The 20,513-nt window shown below is 41.2% G+C and overlaps 1 protein-coding gene across 4 annotated transcripts in view; it reads right to left on the bottom strand.

Moving 5' to 3' along the window:
* ARHGEF3 (Rho guanine nucleotide exchange factor 3) overlaps positions 1-20,513 on the bottom strand; it is a 279,815-nt gene that overhangs the window by 120,472 nt on the left and 138,830 nt on the right. For all 4 annotated transcript variants that reach the window (XR_014145183.1, XM_081819282.1, XM_081819289.1 and 1 more), the window contains one exon: positions 19,133-19,195. Coding sequence is in view for 3 of the 4 variants with exons in the window: in XM_081819282.1 (XP_081675408.1) it covers positions 19,133-19,195 (63 nt within the window). In the remaining variant the exon portion in view is untranslated. The remainder of the gene's footprint in view (positions 1-19,132; positions 19,196-20,513) is intronic.

Consider the following 20,513-nt stretch of genomic DNA (forward strand, 5'->3'; position numbering starts at 1 on the left):
AAAATTAGGATTATGAAGGAGCACCTGGGTGGCTCAGTTGGTTAAACGTTGGACTCTTGATTTCGGCTCAGGTCATGATCTCAGGGTCATGAGATCGAGCCCGCGTCAGGTTCTGGGCTCCATGGGGAATATGCTTGTCCCTCTCCCTCTGCTCCTCCCCGCCCCCGCCTCTCTGTAAAATAAATAAATAAAATCTTAAAAAAAATTAGGACTATGAAGATCATAGTTGGGTTATCGGGGCAGGGGGATAGTGGAAATGGTTTATCTTGGCACGGAGGAGTATTTTGTCAATCAGGTTGTTTAGAATTGCCAGCATATAGTGATAATAAAAAGCAGATAGACGCGAAGTCAACTTTTTATTGCTTTTCAATTCTTTTTTTCTTTTAAAGATTTTATTTATTTATTCATGAGAGACAGAGAGAGAGAGGCAGAGGGAGAAGCAGGCTCCCAAGGAGCAGGAAGCCCGATGCGGGACTCGATCCCAGGACCCTGAGATCATGACCTGAGCCGAAGGCAGACGCTTAACCATCTGAGCCACCCAGGCGCCCTATTGCTTTTCAATTCTTTAGCCAATGCATCCCCTTATTGCCTGAAATAGGGCAACTGCTCCCATCACTCCCCTACACCCCGCCTTGGTCCACTTCTAATGAAGGAAACCCTTTATATTAAAAGAGTTATCAACATATTAGATAATTTATCATATGGTACAAATGATTTCTTTGCTCATGCTTTAAATAACAAGATCTGGTGATGGGTCTACTAACTACTGTCATTTTCAGTAATCATGGACATGCAAGATATTTAGAGATATATGCGACCAGTGTCATGTAAAAAGAAAATATCAGGGCATTCTTTTGGTGACAAAGTCACAGGTACTGCTATGGTTTGCTGCTCTCATTTGTAACAAAAGGAAATGTATTTTTTCAGTTGGAAGTTAGTGAAAATAAAGATGTGATTTTTTTTTTCCAATCTAAATTTATAGACTTTACGGAAATTGCTGGAAGGTTTTATCAAGGGGTGTAACATGATCTGATTTATGTTTTAAAAAATCAGCCTAATAGATGTTGGGGGATAAGGCAAAAGGAAAAAAAATGCACTAAGGTCATTTTCCGTTGAGAGGTTGGCAATGGCCAGCTGTAAGGAATGGCAACACCACGCTTTTCTTGCTGAGAAACTGCTAAAGAACAGATCTGTCTTTATGAGCGCTCCCTGGGCTGGGGATGAAAAAGGCCACGTTGCAGCAATAAAGCACCTCTGGCCCTCTGCTGCCAACAGAGAGAACAGGAGGTCACAGCCAGGAAAGACCCCTGTGCAAGTTAGTGAAGCTCAGAGAAAAGAAACCTCATTTGCCCCTGTTTCCTGTAAGATGGGCCTCATGATAACTACCCACCAGGCCGGGTCAGCTGACGAGAGGAGCTGCCGGACACGGTGCCAGGCACCAGCGAACAGCGAGCCTTCAGGAAGTCGTGGTCAGTGCTGTGGTGGGACCGGGCTCCTCTGGTGCCTTCTGCCTGGGACCTTGATCGTGCACTTTGGAGGGAGGGTGGGGCATGCAGGAGTCTTAGAAGCCATCTCGCCCTGCAGACCATCAAGGGATGGCCCCAGGTGATCTATAAAGGGATGGGGCCCAATTCTGACATCTAGGGTTGAACAAAACCAGTGTGAGCTCCTCAAATACTCAAAATCTAAAACCTAGATTGCCCAAGTAAAAACATGCCAAAGAAACCCTCCTCCTAGCAGGGCAAGCAAGTACACTTGAGACTAGAAGAGGGTAAAGCAGGAGCTCCAGCCCTGGGCTTCCCTCTCCTGATGCATTTGCAGAGGGGGCAGTGGGCCACCAGCTCCTTAAAGGGAGGCTGTGCTTATCCCGCCGAGGGGCTGGAGGGTAGGGCTGGTGAAGCCTAGACTTGCAGGGCCCTTGGAAGAGGGGCTGCTCAGAGCCCCTCGGGGAGCCAAGAATAGAGTCCACCACTGCCAAGTCCTGTGCATGGCCCAGAAGTTCCTGCCAGACAGCACTCCTTCTCTCCCCAAAACTGGAGAATGTGCCTCACTCAGGTTCTTGCTCCTCTTTCTCTTCTAAGGGTCACTGAAAACTTCTACCCTACCTTTGGAATTTTTGTTTGTTTCTTTTTTACGCTTTCTCTCCCGAATGCCTCCGATCTTTGTATCTCTACTGGAAGTAGCAGCTCTACTTCCAGTGGCTTATAACAGTTCTCAAGTGGCCCCCAAAACCCACACACAGCGACAGAGTGCACTAAAAAAAATGGCCTCTGGCCAATCTAATACAGAGTCAAAAACAGAGATCCACAGCTTGAATTGGGGGAAGCAAAAGGAAGGGTAACTCCCTGACCCTCCCTGTTCATCCACCTTTCAGGGATTTACAAGGAATGGCACAGAGGCAAAGACATAGTGAGGGGGACTGGAACGGGGATCAGGGGCAGTTTGTCCTTCCTTAAGTGTGAGAGATGTCAACCCCCCCACCCCCCACCCAGAGTGACCAAAGCACCACCCAAGAACCCCTCTACTCCACAAATCCTGTGTTCACTTTGAACTCAGATCCATGGAACAGCTTTTGTCGAGCCAACATCAAACTACATTTTAAGAGGGTGGGGAAATACCCCTTCCCAAATCCTGGCTCTTATTCCAATTGGCTAAACAAAAAGCTTTTATGAGAATTATTTCACTGGCCGACACGGCATGAAGAAAGCAGTCCGCTTGCAGTCTGAAGGTCAACAGTGCTGCTTTGTCTGAATTTGTGTCCTTTACGGGGCCAAGGCTGAGTTGTGCCGCCCTCCAGGGATCTCTGTGGCAATGCACACTGATTTAAAGACTCACACAGGATGAGGTTGCTGTGGGCAGCTGACGAAGGCTGACCAGCAAATTACACCTCCTGTCTTTCCTTTGGCTCTCTCATTAGATTTGTTTTTAGGTCAATGAAAATGTTATCAACACTCCTCCTTTGGAAAATGTTTGTGGTTGCAGCTGAGTGCACCTGTTACAACTGCTGACAAAGGATTCCAAAATCATAGGGCACAAGAGTCAAATGAACCCCCTTAGCAAAAACTCCTCTCGCTTTTTTCCACTCCATTTGGGCTGTGTTCACGGGGCTGTTTCATTAGAATCCCTGCTTTCACTCCTACTCATGTGAAGGGTTTTGTTTTATTTTTCTAATGAATCACATCTGGTGTTTTTCAAAAAGGCATCTGTTATCGACTGAATATTTCTGTCCCCCTAACATTCATATGTTGAAGCCTTAACCCCCATTGTAATGGTATTTGGAGGTAGTCCTTTGGGAGGCAATTAGGTTTAGATGAGGTCATGAGGATGGGGCCCCCACAATGAGATTAGTGCCCTTACAAGAGTTCCTGTCTCTCTTCCAGCCATCTGAGGACACAGAGAGAAAGTGAAATGGTGGTTGTCTGCAAGTCAGTTAGAGAGCTCTCACCAGGGACCAAATGTTCTGGCATCCTGATCTTGAATTTCCCAGCCTCCAGGACTATAAGAAATAAATTTCTATTGTTTAAGCCACTTGGACTAAGGTATTTTGTTACAGCAGCCTGAGCTAAGATAGCTCCTAATTAAAGAACAGTCTATGTTTGCCATAGTGAGAAATGGAAAAGTATGCACTAGTATCCTTGACTGCTTATGACTTATGACCATCCAAGGAGTGGAGAGAAGGACTTGCAGCAGGGTGGTCACATGAACCATGAACAAACTTAAGATGCTGGTCTCCCATTATTAACCAACATCTAATGTATTTACCTTCTAATCATCTACCTGAAAAACCCATGGTACCCAAAACGTCATGGATCCAGGGAATTGGGGCACTGGAAAGGATGTAATTTGACTGCTTTACTTTACAGATGTGGGAACTGGTGCCCAGAGAGGTGAAGCAACAGGTACAAGGTCAGATAGCTACCAATGACAAAAGTCAAAATAAAACCCTAGTCTTCTAATCCATGCTGAGAAATGCCTATCCCAGATGAGGCAGTAAAGATACAAAGTTTTACACACGTTCCTCAAACCCATCTGCTCCACAGCCAGCTAAGTCTTACATCAAACTTTGGCTCCTCTGAGACATTCTCCACTCAGCAACCGGGAGAATCTTCTCAAAACACACAACACGCCCTTGCTTAAACCTCCCCATAGCCCTGCTAGTGACTCCCTACTGTTCTTAGGATAACAATCTAAATCTTGAGCATGTTCTTTGAGGCTCTGCATGGTCTGCTTTCTGCCAATTGCTCTAATCTTACCATCTACCACCGGCCAGACGCACTTGCCTTTAAAGCAGCACGCTCCATCCTACCACAGGACCCTTGCACATGCTGTTCCCATGATGCAACTCTCACTCTCACCTTTAATCTAGTTAACATCTCTCCCTTCTTTCAGATCTCACTTCCTCAAAGAAGCCTTCCTTGACCTTTCATGACTAGGTTAATGTGCTTGATTAAATGGCCTCACAGCAACATGCTTCTCTCACTTTCTAAGCTTTTATTTCCAGTTGTTATTATATTCTTGTTACTGTAATTATTAATTAATGTCTGCCTCCTCAACTAGGCTGTAAATTACCAGAAACTTTCCTATCTTGTCACCATTTTATCCTCTATCAACACAGTATGAGCGTAGAGATGCTCAATCAATATGAATATGAATAAAAGAATTAATGAGAAAAAGAATTTAAAAATGCACGTTTAAGGTCCTCGAGGATCTTAGAAAAATGTCTTCTGAGTCACTTGTACATTGGGAAGCTATTCAATGATCAATGCTGCTTCACACAGATCTTTCTAGGAGAGACGGAAATGACTTGATAATCCTTCTCTCAGAAGCACACTTTCTTCTTCAAGACCACATCACATAAAATATAGGAACATTTCAATGTCTACTCAATCAAATGTCACTCTTCTGCTAACAACATGAGATCTTCCTTCAAATGGAAGTTCCTAACCTAAACAAAACGTCTGGGGTCCCAATGGCAATTTTGTTCCTTACTGTGGTTTCTCGAGACCCCATCAATCAAGCCCTTTGGTACGTAACACACAGAGCTAACCCTCCCTTTATACCATCCCTGTTTTCAGACACATTCTTCATGACCACCGCCAGCAGCGGCTCATTTCTCATTTCAGACACTCCTCCACTTTTCCTGTGGGGACAGCAAGCACATGGCCAATCTCCTGCATCTGACAACAATTTAAATGAAATCTCAGCCTCAGTTGCTGTTGTATTATGGAGGGAGGCCCGTCATCGAGGAACACAGCGCAGCTTCGAGCAGGCATGTGTCAGAGAACACGGACGGTGTGGCGCTTCAGACACAAAAGCACAAGCCAAACAGGAAACGTCAACTTTAAAGGAAGGCAATTTACAACTTTTTAAAGCCACATATGTTTCAACTAAACATAACTTTCAAATTTGTGAAAACCAAACCGTGTTACAAAGATGTTTTCTCTCTTCTCTCTCCTCTGTGGAATTTGGTCAATTCCTGTGGCTTTAACATCTGGACAGGTGGCTGGTGAGGTGCCATCTGCGAGGGTGGACGTGTTGTTCAAAGGGCAGTCGCCTCTGTCAGCTGTAGATGAGTCTCTGTCATTTGGGTTATTTGCAAATAAAAATAAGCCTACCTTTTTTTTTTTTTAAGGATTTTATTTATTTTGAGAGAGAGACAGAGAGAGAGAGGGACAGAGGGAGAGGGAGAAGCAGGCTCCCGATGTGGGGCTCGGGCCCAAGACCTTGAGATCATGACCCGAGCTGAAGGCAGACGCTAACTGACTGAGCCACCCATGCACCCCTCTTTCTTTTAAATTATTAGCATGATTAAACTGAGTAGATCATCATGTCTATTTGGAGAGGTCCATGCAGCACCTCTTATTTAGTTTCCCACTGTCTTATAATCAATAAAAGCCATTTTAAACCACAACCTTATTTACCTTCTCCAAGTAAGATAAGCCAAACACAAGGTAAGGGGAAACTGTAGGTGGTGGGTTGGCATGGCAGATACCTCACGGCACCTTCCCAGGTGGGACTCCTCCACTCACCCTGGAGGGCGAGTGGGGAGGAATTCCACCCAGGTCCAGCTGGAAGAACCTGGCACACTTCTCCTTCCTACAAAATTGGGTCTCTCCAAAGCAGCTCCCTTATTTTCTCCACAGCACTGAGAATGCTCAAGAATGCAAGGCACGCTCAGATTTCAATACAATTGCCAGAACACATTCCAGGCTGAGATATAAATCATGCACTGGCACTCCACTGTTGTTAAATGTCCTAGAATATACTCCTTCCCATTAACTCGGATCAACCAGAGATGAGCATCATGACGCCTTACAAGTTCCTCTCTTTCCACGACCACATGGTGGGCACAAGGAGCAGCATTCAGCGCTCAGTAAATACCAGTCAAACGGAAAGGAATTGAGACTTCAAAAGGGGAATGTTTTTCATTTTAACAGAAAATTTCCGTTCTGCCCATTATCCTGAGAGAGTTAGATGTGCGAGCGTGGGCATTCACAATTCCACATCTGCAGAAATCGTGTGTACATTCTATATTGCTTATGTCCTCTTATCTTCAGGCTGATTTCTTTTATTAGCTCATAAAACCCTGGCCCTATGTTCACTTATCTTGCTTTGGATACCACAAGTCTCTTCAGGTAGGTCGGCCTTGGTTTTATCCTCTTGTTTTATCACTGTTCTTCAAAATGAGAGAATGCAAAAATGTGCACAGAGGAAGACAGACATTCTTAAAATGTTGCCAAGATAAATCCAAGTCATGTTTACAGTCACCTCCCAAAGACAGCGTGAAACATGAACGATGAAGTGGCCACTCATGCAGTTATCCAACAAATGTGAATTGGACACACTCTGTGCCAGACACCATTCCAGATGTTAGGTATAAGGCAGAAAAAGAAAAGTTATATCCCAGTGTGAAGATACTAATAAATAAAAAATACATAGTGTGGCAATACTAGGAAGAAGAAAATAAAGTCAGGTAGGAAGGCCTTTGAGCAGATACCTGAAGGAAGATGAGGAAATATGTCCCATGGGTATCAAAAAGAGTTTTCCATAGAGAGAACTGGCTTTGCCAAGGCCCTGGGGTGTGAGTGTAGAAGAAAAAGAGGGCCAGGGTGTGAGAGCACAGGGGAAGGGAGAGTGGTAGGTGATGAGGTGCAGAAGAAGCTTCATGACCTGAATGTGCTCGGCCTCAAGGGCCACTAGAAAGATGCAGCGATGCCACTGAGTCAGGAGGGAGACATGAGCGAGACGGTGGGTAACTTAGGCTTAAAAGAAATTCTCTAGCTGCTGTGTTGAGAGTGGACAACAGAAGGTCAAAGGCAGAAGCAAGGAGACCTGGTGGGAGGTTTCTGGAATCATCCAGCCACTACGGAGATGAGGGGAGCCTGATGAAAGTGGTCCAGCTGGATGTGATCATGGTGTCGGGTTCTGGCTCTTCGCCAGGCAGAGCTCATGGTGATGTTATCAGCCAGTTACCCTTTGTTCGTGACTGCTTAGCTCTGAATCAAGCTTTGCAGAATGCAATCAACAGCTGAGAAATTTGTTAAATACTTCTATTAATTATTATTTACAAAAAATAATTCATTTAAAATCAAACTTGTTCCCCCCAAAAGGGCACAGAATTCCCTCTTGTTTTAAGCAACACATAAACATCTTTATTTCTGCCTTCCTGGTATCACTTGTCTTTTATGAGAATTACCAAATTTACATTTGAAAAAAATCCATTCAACAAATCTTTCTGAGGGCTGGATACATACCGGCACTTTCTTGGGCACCAGGATGACAGTAGGGCCTAAAATAGACAATATCTCTGTCTGTGTCCCGTCCCATGCTCCTGGATTATTTTACAACCTCAGCAGTAATGAAGTGCTTACTTGTGCCAAAGCCCTGCTACATTATCTTACTGAACCCTTACAACAACTCAATTATCATCTGCATTTTCTAGCCAAGGAAACTATAACCCAGAGAGGTCAAATATGCTGCCCAAGATCACACAGATAGCAAGTGGTGAGGCCAGAATTCAAAACACCAGATCCAGAACTCTTAGCTTCTGCATGTTCCTGGATTTCAGGTACAATCCAGAAATGAGTCCCAAGAGACTTTTAACCTTCCTTGGTCATTTTGGGCAGGGCACTTGACTTGCCTCAGCTTCAATTTTCATATCTACAAAATGAAATGTATTCAACTAAATAGTCTCTAAGGTCCCTTCCAGGTCCCTCTGAAACTTCTAGAGATCTTGCTCTGAAACCCAGCGCTCTCAGAGCTAAATATCTTAACTGTAAGAAGAACACAAAGCAAAGCCCACCCGCCATACAGTATAATTTCTCAAGGCTGGCTTTTGCATAAAATAAAGTGCAGCACTTCCCCAGATGAACCTTTGATGTTGACCAGCTAAAAGAAAATAAGTCCGTTTCAAGGATGCTCTAAGGGAGAAAAATCTTAGTAGCAGTGAAATCTATAGCAAAATTTCTTTCTTTCTAAACCAACCAACAATCTGGAATTACTCCCTTACAAGAAGGAGAAAACCAATCCCAGGTATAACTAAGATGTGTCTTCCCTGTGCTTGGTTAACCTGCAACAAAATCAAGAGCAATCCCACTTGTCTGTTGACCAAAAAGTCTTAAGTCTTACTTCCTGCAGTGTCCTTGTGCCTAACACAGGGTAAAGTTCAATAAGTATCAGTTGATTGAAAGAGTCATGAATGATTTCATGAATGCACTAAAGAATGAACAGATGAACTCATTAATTCTACAGTGATAAATATTTCCTTGATAGAATTTATATAGATCTGGCCAGCAAATGCATCACTTTCCTTTGCCAAATAAAGGTGAAGAAAATAGTTTAGATGTATTGATTTTAGTCTTCAGTAGAAGACTCCAATTGGTAAACTGGTATTTTGAGGCGTGTGGGCAGTAAAAGAAATTCATTTATAGAACTAGAAGAGGAAAAATCAGTCTTCTGCTCAGGAAAAAAACCACAATAAACACCTTCAGTTCCCTGCATGACTTCTACAAAGTTAACCACAAGCTGGCATTTTGATGATTGAAGATAAGCCCATGGCTCAGTTTCAAATGCTTCACCATCAATACTAACCATGAGTGTTGTTTGCCAAGAAACCACCTGCTCATATGGGCTCAACTCTCCCCATAAAATGATCTACATATAGCAGTGTTAAACTAGACAGCAGGGTGGAGGAAGACACACAAGCCATGCGATTTCTCCTGGATCCTTCATTCTTCTGGCATTTTTCAAAAGTTACCCAAGAACCTAAGTATCAATCAGATGACATAAAAAGTTTATGCACAGTCAACATCAAGGGAAAAAGTCAACATACTACCTTTTCTTCACAGAGAATGAGCATCAGACACAACTGAGAAAATAAGGAGGAAGAAAAACAGCTTCTGCTATTCAAACCTGGAGCATATAACCAGATCAAAGAGAAGCTTGATGCAATTATGTAAGTCATTTGGGGAAAAACTCAATTAGCTGGGAACGGAAGCCCGGATGGAACTTCCTAACCAAGACTATTTACATAATTTTTAGGTGGACAGACCTAGGCTACATTTTAGGGAAAAAAATCATAAGCAAAAGTATTTATGAACAATTATTTTCTGGTGACCTTTTACCACAAATAATCTCAGTCAAAATAGAGCTACTGATAAACTGCAAAATTTTAAAGGCAGTTGAGATATAAACTTTGTCAATATCACAAATTTACTCTTTGCATGCACAACTACAGTTTCCCCTCCCTCCCTTCCTTCCCTCCTCTCCTCCCTTCCTTCTTTCTTTCCTTTCCTCCCTCCCTTCCTTCCTTCCTTTCTTCCCTCCTCTCCTTCTTTCTTTCTTTTCTTTCCTCCCTCCCTTCCTTCCTTCCTTTTCTTTCTTTTGAACCATGGGTGACTCAGAAGGAATATGCTTCTGGATATATATATTTAAAGGTTGCATATACGTTTGCTTAACTGACGCACACGTGATGGAGACAAAATAACTTTCCTTCTCCAATGCTCACAGCCTGTTCAGATCTGCATTTGATAACAGTATGGTTTTTATCTATTTGCTTTTCTTTGGTGTCCATGAATGGGTGCAGAACAAAAAAGAGCACAGGAATCTGAACCACAAAAATAGTAATTTAACATTTTTCATACTAACATTAAAATAACTTTCCTTCTCCAATGCTCACAGCCTGTTCAGATCTGCATTTGATAACAGTATGGTTTTTATCTATTTGCTTTTCTTTGGTGTCCATGAATGGGTGCAGAACAAAAAAGAGCACAGGAATCTGAACCACAAAAATAGTAATTTAACATTTTTCATACTAACATTAAAATAGCAAGTGTCTACAGGCACTTTTTTTTGTATTTATCTTACTGCTTGCTCTGGAGTATGAGATGGTCTTTGAACTAGAAAATACTGGACATCAATAGCGCCCCTCAATGGAGAATCATGTTAAAATCATGGAGAATCATATTAAAGTAAACTATGATCCATTTGTTTTATGCAATAATAAGCAGTAGTAAAAAAAATAAGACATATCCTTTAATAAGTGAATGGATAAACTGTGGTACAGCCATACAATGAAATACAATTTCAGTGATAAAAAAGGAGTTCTCAAGCCACAAAAAAGACATGGAGGAAACTTAAATTTATGTTACTAAGTGAAAGAAACCAGTCTGAAGAGGCTACATACTGTATGACATCCTGGAAAAGGCAAAACTGTGGCGACAGTAAAAAGATCAGTGGTTGCCAGGGGCTGGGGGAGGGAGGGATGAATAGGCTGAGCACAGGATTTTCAGGGCAGTGAAACTATTCTGTAAGATGCTATAATGGTGGATATTCGTCATCACACCTTTGTCAAAAGCCACAGAAGGTACAACATCGAGTGAAGTCTAATGTAAACTATGGACTTTGGGTAATGATCATGTGTCAGTGTAGGTTCATTGACAATAACAAAGGTACCACTCTGGTGGAAGATGTTGATCATGCGGGAGAGGGCTCTGCATGTGTAGGGTGGGAGAATGTACGGAAACTCTCTGTACTCTCTGCTCAATTTTGTTGTGAATCTAAAACTGCTCTTAAACAATAAAGGCTATTTAAAAGGAGAAAAAGGGCGCCTGGGTGGCTCAGTTGGTTAAGCGACTGCCTTCGGCTCAGGTCATGATCCTGGAGTCCCGGGATCGAGTCCCGCATCGGGCTCCCTGCTTGGTAGGGAGTCTGCTTCTCCCTCTGACCCTCCCCCCTCTCATGTACTCTCTCTCATTCTCGCTCTCTCAAATAAATAAATAAAACCTTTAAAAAATAATAAAATAAATAAATAAAAGGAGAAAAAAACAAATTGCAAAGAAAAATAAAAAATGGCAACACCTATGTCTGTAAAAAGCTACCACAAGCTAATTTTTATATCTCTATCTATGTGTCTAACTAGGTCTAAATACCTGGAAGGAGACTAAACTGATAACCAGGATTATACCTGAGGAGACACGTGGAACCAGGGCATCATCAAGGGGCTGTTAGTTCTATTGCTGTTGTTTGATTTTTTTTTTAATGATGGAAATGTGTGCAGAATTACTTGTGTATAAAAAATAAAATTGTTTTTCTCTTTAAAATATTCATTTCATATTTTATGCTAAAGAGGTCCAAAGTTAATTTCAAATATAATGACATTCTATCCCTAAATACTTTAGAATTCATCTCTAACAAATAAAAACATTTTTCTACACTAAGACTATTTTTTCTAATAACAGAAGAAGCAGAAAAGATCATCTACTAAAATACTGGGGTAACTCAATTAATATATTTCTTTTTTTAAAGATTTATTTATTTGAGAGAGAGAGAGTGCACAGGTGTATACAAGTGCACCTGAGCGGGGGGGGGGGGATGGGGGGCAGAGGGAAAGAATCTGAAGCAGACTCCCCACTGAGCACAAGCCCGAGGTAGGGCTCAATCTCATGACCCTGAGATCACAATCAGAGCGGAAATCAAGAGTCTGATGCTCAACCGATTGAGCCACCCAGGCACCCCTCAATTAATCTATTTCAAAAAGCTAAGGTGATATCAAAGAAAAACCTATATCCAAGTGTTGAGAATTGATTTAATGGTTATTGCAAGGTTTTCCTAAAAACATTATCATCATTATTCCAGCCCCTTACTTCTATACAACATTTTACATTCTCTCCTTTAAAACACTTACAACCTCACACACCAACAGGCCAAAATTAATTATATTTGTTGCAGTTTTTACTTCAGTCATTTGAATTACAAAAGTAATACAATGCAAAAGACCTATCAAAGCAGATCGGGTGTCGTAACCAAGAATTCCTAATTTAGAATTCTCAGCCCCCCAAGAAGTGCATGGACAAAATTCAGGGCATCTGTGCACTTGGATGGAAAAAAAAATACATCTTTAGTTTCATTAACAGCTGAAATCTAGCATTTTCTTCCAGTGTAAATGAAGGCGACAGATCACAGAAGCATTAGCAGACCCGTGACTTTGTCACCATAGAAATCAATATATTTTCAAACCACAGAGTGGTTGGTGCAGGTATTTCAAAATATCATCTAGTAGAAGGTGTATTAGTTATTGGACTTATTGCCAGATCTTGTTACTTAAAGCATTAATTAAGAAGCACATGTGTAACTCTTACCACAAATGTGTAATTTAAAGATTTTGATAGCTGCATTTCAATATAACTGGGTTTTGTTGTCATCTTATGTATTTAATTTTAGGCACATAGAGATGGCCTTCTAGGGGGCAGGGGAATTCATAGGTTTCCCAAGGTGCCAAAGGTCAAGAACCCAGGAACTGAAGCTCCCCGTCTCATAATTCCATCCTCCAAAAAGCCACTGTCCACAATGCAGTGCATGCTCCTCCATTTGCTTATTCCTTCACGTGGACAAATATATAAAAACATCTAGGAACATAATTTATATTTTATGTGCTCTGTCATTGCGTTTTACACTATAGAATGTGGATATTTTTGCTGTTTCCAGCCTTTGGCTATTATTTAAAAATGCTGTAATAAGACTCCTTGCATATATCTTTTTTTTAAAAAAAAATTCGCTATCAGTTCTATTTACGGATTGCTTGTGTCAACAATAAATATCCTTAAATTTAACCACAAAGGCAATTTTGTATTATGAAATCAACAGAATGACAGCTAGTATTTTCATACTTACTGTGGGCCAGGTCCTAAGTGTTTTACATGAACTAACTCATTTTAAGCCTCACAACCCTAAGGTGGGGCACTGTTTTGATTTCAGTTTACAGGTGAGGAAACCGAGGTACAGAGCAGTGTTCAGTCTCTAAGCTCCCATAGTGTGATTCTCATGACAAATTCAAACAAACAGGTGTTCTCAGAGCATGAGAAGTCTCATTTAACATGGGTCCCATCAACGTCACTTTGAAGGGAGTAGTAAATGATGATTGACACTTTGTTACATCAATTACCTTCTGAGAGTGTGTCCTGAAGCTCCTTAGAATTTCATTGTCACTGTACATTTCAAGAGGTAGATCAAAGATCACAGTGATTATCACAACCCACCACCTAATAATCAATTAGGCCAAAGGCTAGACCGAATGTGTCTAGTGTCAACAACGAGCACATTTGCCATTAGAGATGGTAGTAAAACCTTGCACACAACATAGGGTGTCCACTACACTAAGCCCAAGCAATTTCACAGCCAGTGACAGCAGATCATAAATCCAAAATAGAACACACATGCCAACAGGTTAAATATAAGCATACATTCATGAAGACCCAATCTCAGTGCAGGCCTGGTCTCCTCGGCGATAAGAGCCTTATGAAACTCTCCCAGGTAATTCATCAAGGCCCCATGCTGGCCAGGGCAAGGCTAATCTCTCTTTCCCAGTTAGCAAGTTCCAGAACAGACCAAGAGAAAGCAAACCGCAGCAATGGTATCTTTTTTAATTATCTGGACTCTGCTGAGCAGAGATAAAATAATCCCTACTGCTATTCCATGTCTGCCTTAACATGTCCTAGCAATGAAACGTCATTTAGGTTAATCGAGACAAGAAAGCTCTGTCCCCTTTCTATATCCATTCTTGTGCTTTGAGCATCCATAGAACAGGGTAAATCATCAGAAAGCACAGGCAACAAAAATGTCATAAACCTCAAAGGTGCTTTGCCAATAAGAGGAGCCGAATGTCCTATACGTCATCTACTACCAGAAGCTACCAAGCTAAATGTTTTCATCTTCCTCCCGGCCTGGAGGCAGTGTGGGGAGGCTGTGGAATCCAACCATCTTGGGCTTGAACCTACAATAAGCTGGGACTTTGAGCAAATTGCTTATCTGTCTGAGGCTCAGTTTCTTCATCTTCAAAAGGGTATGCTAACACCTGGGGTGACAGGCAGTTGTGTGGATTAAGTGGATCTTATCCCACCCCAGTCATGGTTCAGCCCCATCTCTACCAGTCACAAGAGGGGCCTGGACCCCGCCAGGGGTTACAGGAGGGCTCTTCCCAAAGAGGCAGTATAAGCAAATACCCCATACAAAGTCATGTACTTAGCAAGGGACCAGCAATACAGTTGAAAGAGAAATGGGCCAGAGCAACCTGAGAAAAATCTCTACTCTGAGTTTCTGAACAAGACTCACCTGCTCTGAACTGAATTTCCACATCTCACTTCCAGAAGGGGTACAGACTTGTTCATGGGTTTAAAAGTATTTGTACCCTTTCAACCAGGAATTTCATACTTTATCCATTTTATCCTCCTGATATAAGATTACACAGATATTCTTAAATGCCTGCCACTATTATTTATAATAGTGAAAAGTTATAATTTATCTAAATATCCAATGAAGGATTAGTTAAAAAAAATTGGTGCATCATGTGACAAAGTACTGTATGGTTATTAAAAATAACGTTCTTAAAGAATATTTTAGGATGTGGTGACATGATCTCAATGTAGTAAGTAAAAAATTCAGCATTAATTAGTATGTGTTATGATCCCAATTTTTAAAAAATTGTGCTTATATTAACTTAAGTATACATGCTACTTAGGGATACATGTGTGTAGCAAGTTTATAGACAGGCAAGGCAACAATAAACATTAAACTCAGCAGAGCAAGGGGTTCTGCTTTGCTGTTAAGAGCACATTTCCTCAGTTGCATTGGTAGCTACATTTTATATTATCCTCAGTGCCATTTTGTATGTCTGCAATATTCATGATGAGAAATTTTCAAGTGTGTATATAATGCCAAGAAGGTAATACATCAAAATTTAGCTACTGTTTTGAGGTGGGATTATTAATGACCTCTCTTATTCACAGTGTCCAAATTTTCTACAAAGAACATGTATTCCTTTTCATCTTTTACACTGTTGTTATCATTGGAAACTATTTTTATGCCCACCCCAGAACTCATTTGTTTTTTAAGAGAGGATCCTTGGTGCTAAGCAGTGCCCTCCATCAGGAGCAAACCTGACTTTTCCACCACCCTGTTTCCTGGGACACCATGAACCCTGGCTCTTCACTCAGGCATCTCTCCCCCGTTAGAAGTTAAACCAGAAAAGTGCAGTGGGGGAAGCAATGTCCCTGAAACCATCCCACTCACATCCTCTGACGTGAGAAGAGATTTGTAGGCGGCTGCTAGGAGCATTCTCCACTCTGCAATTTGTTCTCAAAAGTATAGGTTGCCTTTTTTTTTTTTTTCTGGAATATTTTGTGTTCTATCCTGCCAGGAAGCTGGGGGCTCAGCCAGTGGCTTGGGTAAAGTGGTGGGAAAAATCAGAGAACAATTATAGCATCAACTAGCATGGACATTCCATCACCACTTATTTTCACCAAGTGCTGGGAGTGGAGGGTGGGAGAATAATTCTTTGGAGGTACATCACCATGCCTTAAGACCCTTCCAATTCCCTTTTTAAGAAGGAACTCTTAACATGGGTCTTGGCTGAGCTCATGGGGCCCATGAAATCACACATCAATCTTGTAAAATTTTCTGGAGCCCAGATTCCCAAAAGAGTCCATGACCCCCTAAACAATGGAAGATCCCTGTCTGTAAGAATAAGCTCTTTTCTTAGCTTACGCACTTCTATTTGGTCTCTAAGCCCAAGTTCAGTAGGAGGTTAGAAGGAAAACTCCCTTCCAGGCACCTATCAGAATCATCATTTGAGGCTTTAAAGTAAAGCAAGATGTCAGTAGGAATGTTTGGTGTTATCACTCACACACCCTGAGGGGCTCTATACATACTTTTTAATCAAAGGGGGAAGACTTCATCTGTGTTAACATCTCCCAACTCTATGTGACAGATATATTTCTTTAACAGGGCTGTATGTGTTAAATTCTACTACACATTAGGAGGGTTCACTGTTTTTTTGTTTTTAAAAACTAATCAAGCAATAAGTACATACTAAGAGCTCATTGTGCATGCAGCAATGGGCTGGACCACAATGGAAACTTGACCATGATCCCCTAGGGACCCCTTCCCTTCATCTAGTAACTTCTTGTTGAAAGCACACATTTGATGAATATCTTTCCACTTATTAAATGGAATCAAAATTGAGAGTTACTAATATTACTTTCCCAAGCCCTCACATCCTCCCGTATGAGTCATCAGTCAGAACCCACCTTCTTTTCAGATACTTTCCACGACACATAGAAACAGGCTCAAGCAACTCTTCAGTAATGCTGCTGGTTAGTTAAGGGACTGTGACTACTGGATATCAACCATTCTAAAGCATCTTCAAGTAGCCTACAAAGGCCATTTATTTATTAGAACAATTCATTTATTGGACTCAACTACTTATTTAGACACTGTTGCCTTCATGGTAAAACATCTCTCATGAGTGGCTCCACCCACCACTTCATTCAATTCAATGTACCTCCACTGAGTGCTGGTTAGGTGTGAGGGACTAAAAATCATTTACACTTCTTCTGAGGCCCTGGCTGGATCTGTCACACATCCTGTCATTTCCAGATGACTGGGATTGTGAGTGAACCTGGAACACACCAGTTTTCATGTCTTCCAACAGCTTCTAGGAGTCTAGGATCTTTCTAACTTTTACAATTATTATAATACCATGTGACAATATTTGGAGGAAACTCTGCTGAGGTTCTAGAATCTGTCTACCAAGATTCAGGAAAAATGCCAGGCAAATTAGAAAGGAGTCTGGCCATAGCTGAATCCCTAAACATAAAGGTAGATTTCTTTTCTATACAAGTCTCTTTATTATGACAAAACATGATATGAGAGGGTTAAAAAAGAGAGAGAGAGAAATATCCTTTGCAGCTGCACCAAGAGAAAAGAAGTCAGATTGTTGATTATATGAGACTTAAGTGATCTTAAGAGAAGGCAAGGTTATTGATGTCAATCAGCATAAAAACCAATCACAATTCATAATTGCAAATAATCCTTACATATAAGAGAGGTTCGTGGTTTTTGATTAAAAAAAAGTCTGGAGACATGTTTTCCTGAAAAATAAATATAATAAAATGTAGTTGAAGAAATATGTTTGATGAGATGTGATCTTAGATTAAAGTCTTGCTTAAATCACTACATCTCCCTAGGCTTCTACTCTTCATTTTCAAAGTGTGAGGGCAGCTATATGTTGGATAAGAGCTCTTTCATTTTGGAAAGTCAATGATCCTAATAATTACCACAAAATTAAAAACATTGAAACACACAAAAAAACTTGTTGCTGCTAAGGGAAGTTTCACAGACTTCACCTGTCAATAATAAAACATTCAGTGAGTAAAGTAAAACCCAGAAGAACATCATCTTTTGTCCTGTTACCATGGTATCCAAGTAAACTGGTCCAATGCCATCAATCTGATGGTCTAAAGACTGGAACAAATACCATATGGTGAGAAAAAGATGCCCAAGTACATTAATTAGATGCCAGCTCAGGATCACTCCATCATGGCAATTTGCATCACACAAAATTCTGCAATAATTAAAAATAACTAAAAGCATTGTTTAGACTGATAAATAAATGTTGTCAGATGAGAACCCCATGATCCATGTTCAACAAAGTTTCAAATTTTCACAATGGCTTTAGAGGCCTTGATCTCAAACCTCTTTTTTTAACAAATGAGGAAACTGAGGCTCAGAGAGGAGAAGCAACTTGCCAAGGTTGCACTGTTAGTTACAAGCAGAGCCAGGACCATGACTCAGCTCTTCACTCTTAGCATAGAAGCTTTCTCATCTCACAACAATGGCATCAGTGGTTTCTGTGGAGAAAGACCAGAGCCTAAAGTTGGATGGATCCACCACACACAATGAGCGCACTCCAAGGAAGTGCACAAGATGAATGGACGTGGGGAGCCCAAGAGGACCTGAATATCCATCCCCCAGCCCTTGAGTAATGAGTGCATCAGAGGCCCAGGTTGGCTTCCCAGTTGTGTCTCTGGGGAAACAAAGAGGCCATACAAAGAAAGCTGCTGAAATTAAGCACCCAGGACATAATCCCCCAAATTCAAGTAAGCTCTTTACCTCTATCAGCACCAGCACTCGACTACCATGTCATTAAACATCTTTTGTAAACTTCTGCTTTTCAAGAAAAATACAGCAAGGCTCACATTTGGTGGGTGTCTAGGATGTACCAGGCAATTGTGCTTGGTATCTCACTTTTATTGTTTTATTTGATCCTCACAACTATCTTGTTAGGTGAAGTCTTTTCATCTCTATTTTCCAGATGAGAAAACAGATATAAGGAAAGGTGTCACATTAATGGTAAATGTAGAATCTTGATTCAAATGAAGATCTGTTAAACCCCAAGTCACTCACTCTGTCATGCAGCTGGAGACTTCTCCCAGCACTGGCTGCCTGAGTTGGGCCAACTTATTAACTTCCATGAAAGGGGGACAAACATCTGACCATCTTCTGGAACCAGCCTCTAAAACGGCACCGTGGCATTCATCTAGATTCTACTCAGATGCACTGATTTCATAATTCATTTTATGAGAGAAAAAAACATGAGCAATAAACAACTTGGCTTAGAAGCTTAAGTTGGCCACTCAGCTTTCTCCAGTCAAATGAAATGTTTAAAAGAGTTCTCCCCAGGTCACAACTTCCATTGTCAGGAGCTGGAAGCCCCCTTAAAGCACATGGCATGTTAACAAATAGATTTAGAGATTAGAGGTGCTCTCATGGGAGAGACAATAGGAAGCACTGTACTTACACTTATGTCGAGACTACAAAGGCTAACAGCATCCTCATCTTGGGTGCTCTGCTTGCGTTTTCGCTGCAAAACAAATGATAAACAAAGTTCAGTGTAGACAGGGATTATGGCTTTGATTAAGGAAAGGAAAAAAAAAGCAATCAATTGAACGGCACATGTAATCCTTGTCACTTCTATCATGTTTCCCCAAAACTTTAACCAACCTATGTAAACGAACAATTCTAAGAAAGCCTAAGAAATCACAGGAAGCTTTATAAACTCTAAGGTAATTGGTAAGGTATTGTTCTTATTCCTGCTGCTACAGTTTGTTTCTTTTTGTATTTCCTTTTTTCCTAAATATCTCTATATATCCAGGCTCAGAAATTTAGATACAAAGTTCAGATTCTAACTTGGGAGAAGAAACTAGCCTGGAAAGAAAATCAAATTCACTTAAAGATCTTTCATTTTTAGAGCTCTTTGTACTTGGGTAATTTAAATTTGTCCTAAACTTCATCTAGGGTCCTAATATAATCACAGAACCAGAAAGCTGGAACAAACCTTAGACATCATCTCCAACCTTCCTATTATATAGCCATAAACACCAAGAAAAATCATTACTTGAACGGAAGAAAATTGAATTTGAAATGACCTTATGACCAAGGAAGTCTGCCAGGTTAGATGTGGAAAATATATTTTCTTCCTTATAAAAAGAAAAGAAACTCCATCTACAAACCATAATAAAGCTCATCAGAGATACATTCACCTCTCTTCTATATCCCAGCTCAACCAACCAGGGAAGTATTGCTTGAGTCCCTAATTTGTGACTTGCTAAGTCTCCTGATCCTACTTGGCAGAAACCTACTAAAGGACCAGAATCACTGGCATGCAGTTCCCATGGAGTCCAGAGACATCTGGAGTCTTCAATCCCTAAAGAAGCTCACCTCTTCCTCCTCTATCATATTCTGAGCAGGAGAGACAGACAGACAGTGGAAAGTGACCAGAGCCGTCCTTGTCTATCTCACTATAATTGTTCTATTATTTTGCTTCAGTTCAAGGAAGATTTGTTGAGCGTCTACCACGAGCCTGGACCTTCATTTGCTCCTGGGACTGCAAAGACCAGCAGCACCCATAGTTAAAGAACTCACATTCTTGAAGAGGGACTGACTCTAAAGGAATGAACTATAATGCAGTAAAATCCAAACATCCTAGGAAAGTCACATCACTTTTCTCAGTTACCCCTTCTCAATTCTTAAGGTGGGGGTGATGACATTAGCTTCTATTCTCAAAGAGAGAGGAAAAAAATAAGGTGATGCGTTTTAGAACTCAGCAGAGCGCCTGGTACACAATGGGTCCTCAAAACATGGGTCTGAAGCTCTGGAAGCACAGGGAGGAGTAATCAGTT

Source organism: Leptonychotes weddellii, chromosome 1 (assembly GCF_054177405.1).
Source record: "Leptonychotes weddellii isolate Sample4059 chromosome 1, ASM5417740v2, whole genome shotgun sequence".
Classification (NCBI taxonomy): Eukaryota; Metazoa; Chordata; class Mammalia; order Carnivora; family Phocidae; genus Leptonychotes; species Leptonychotes weddellii.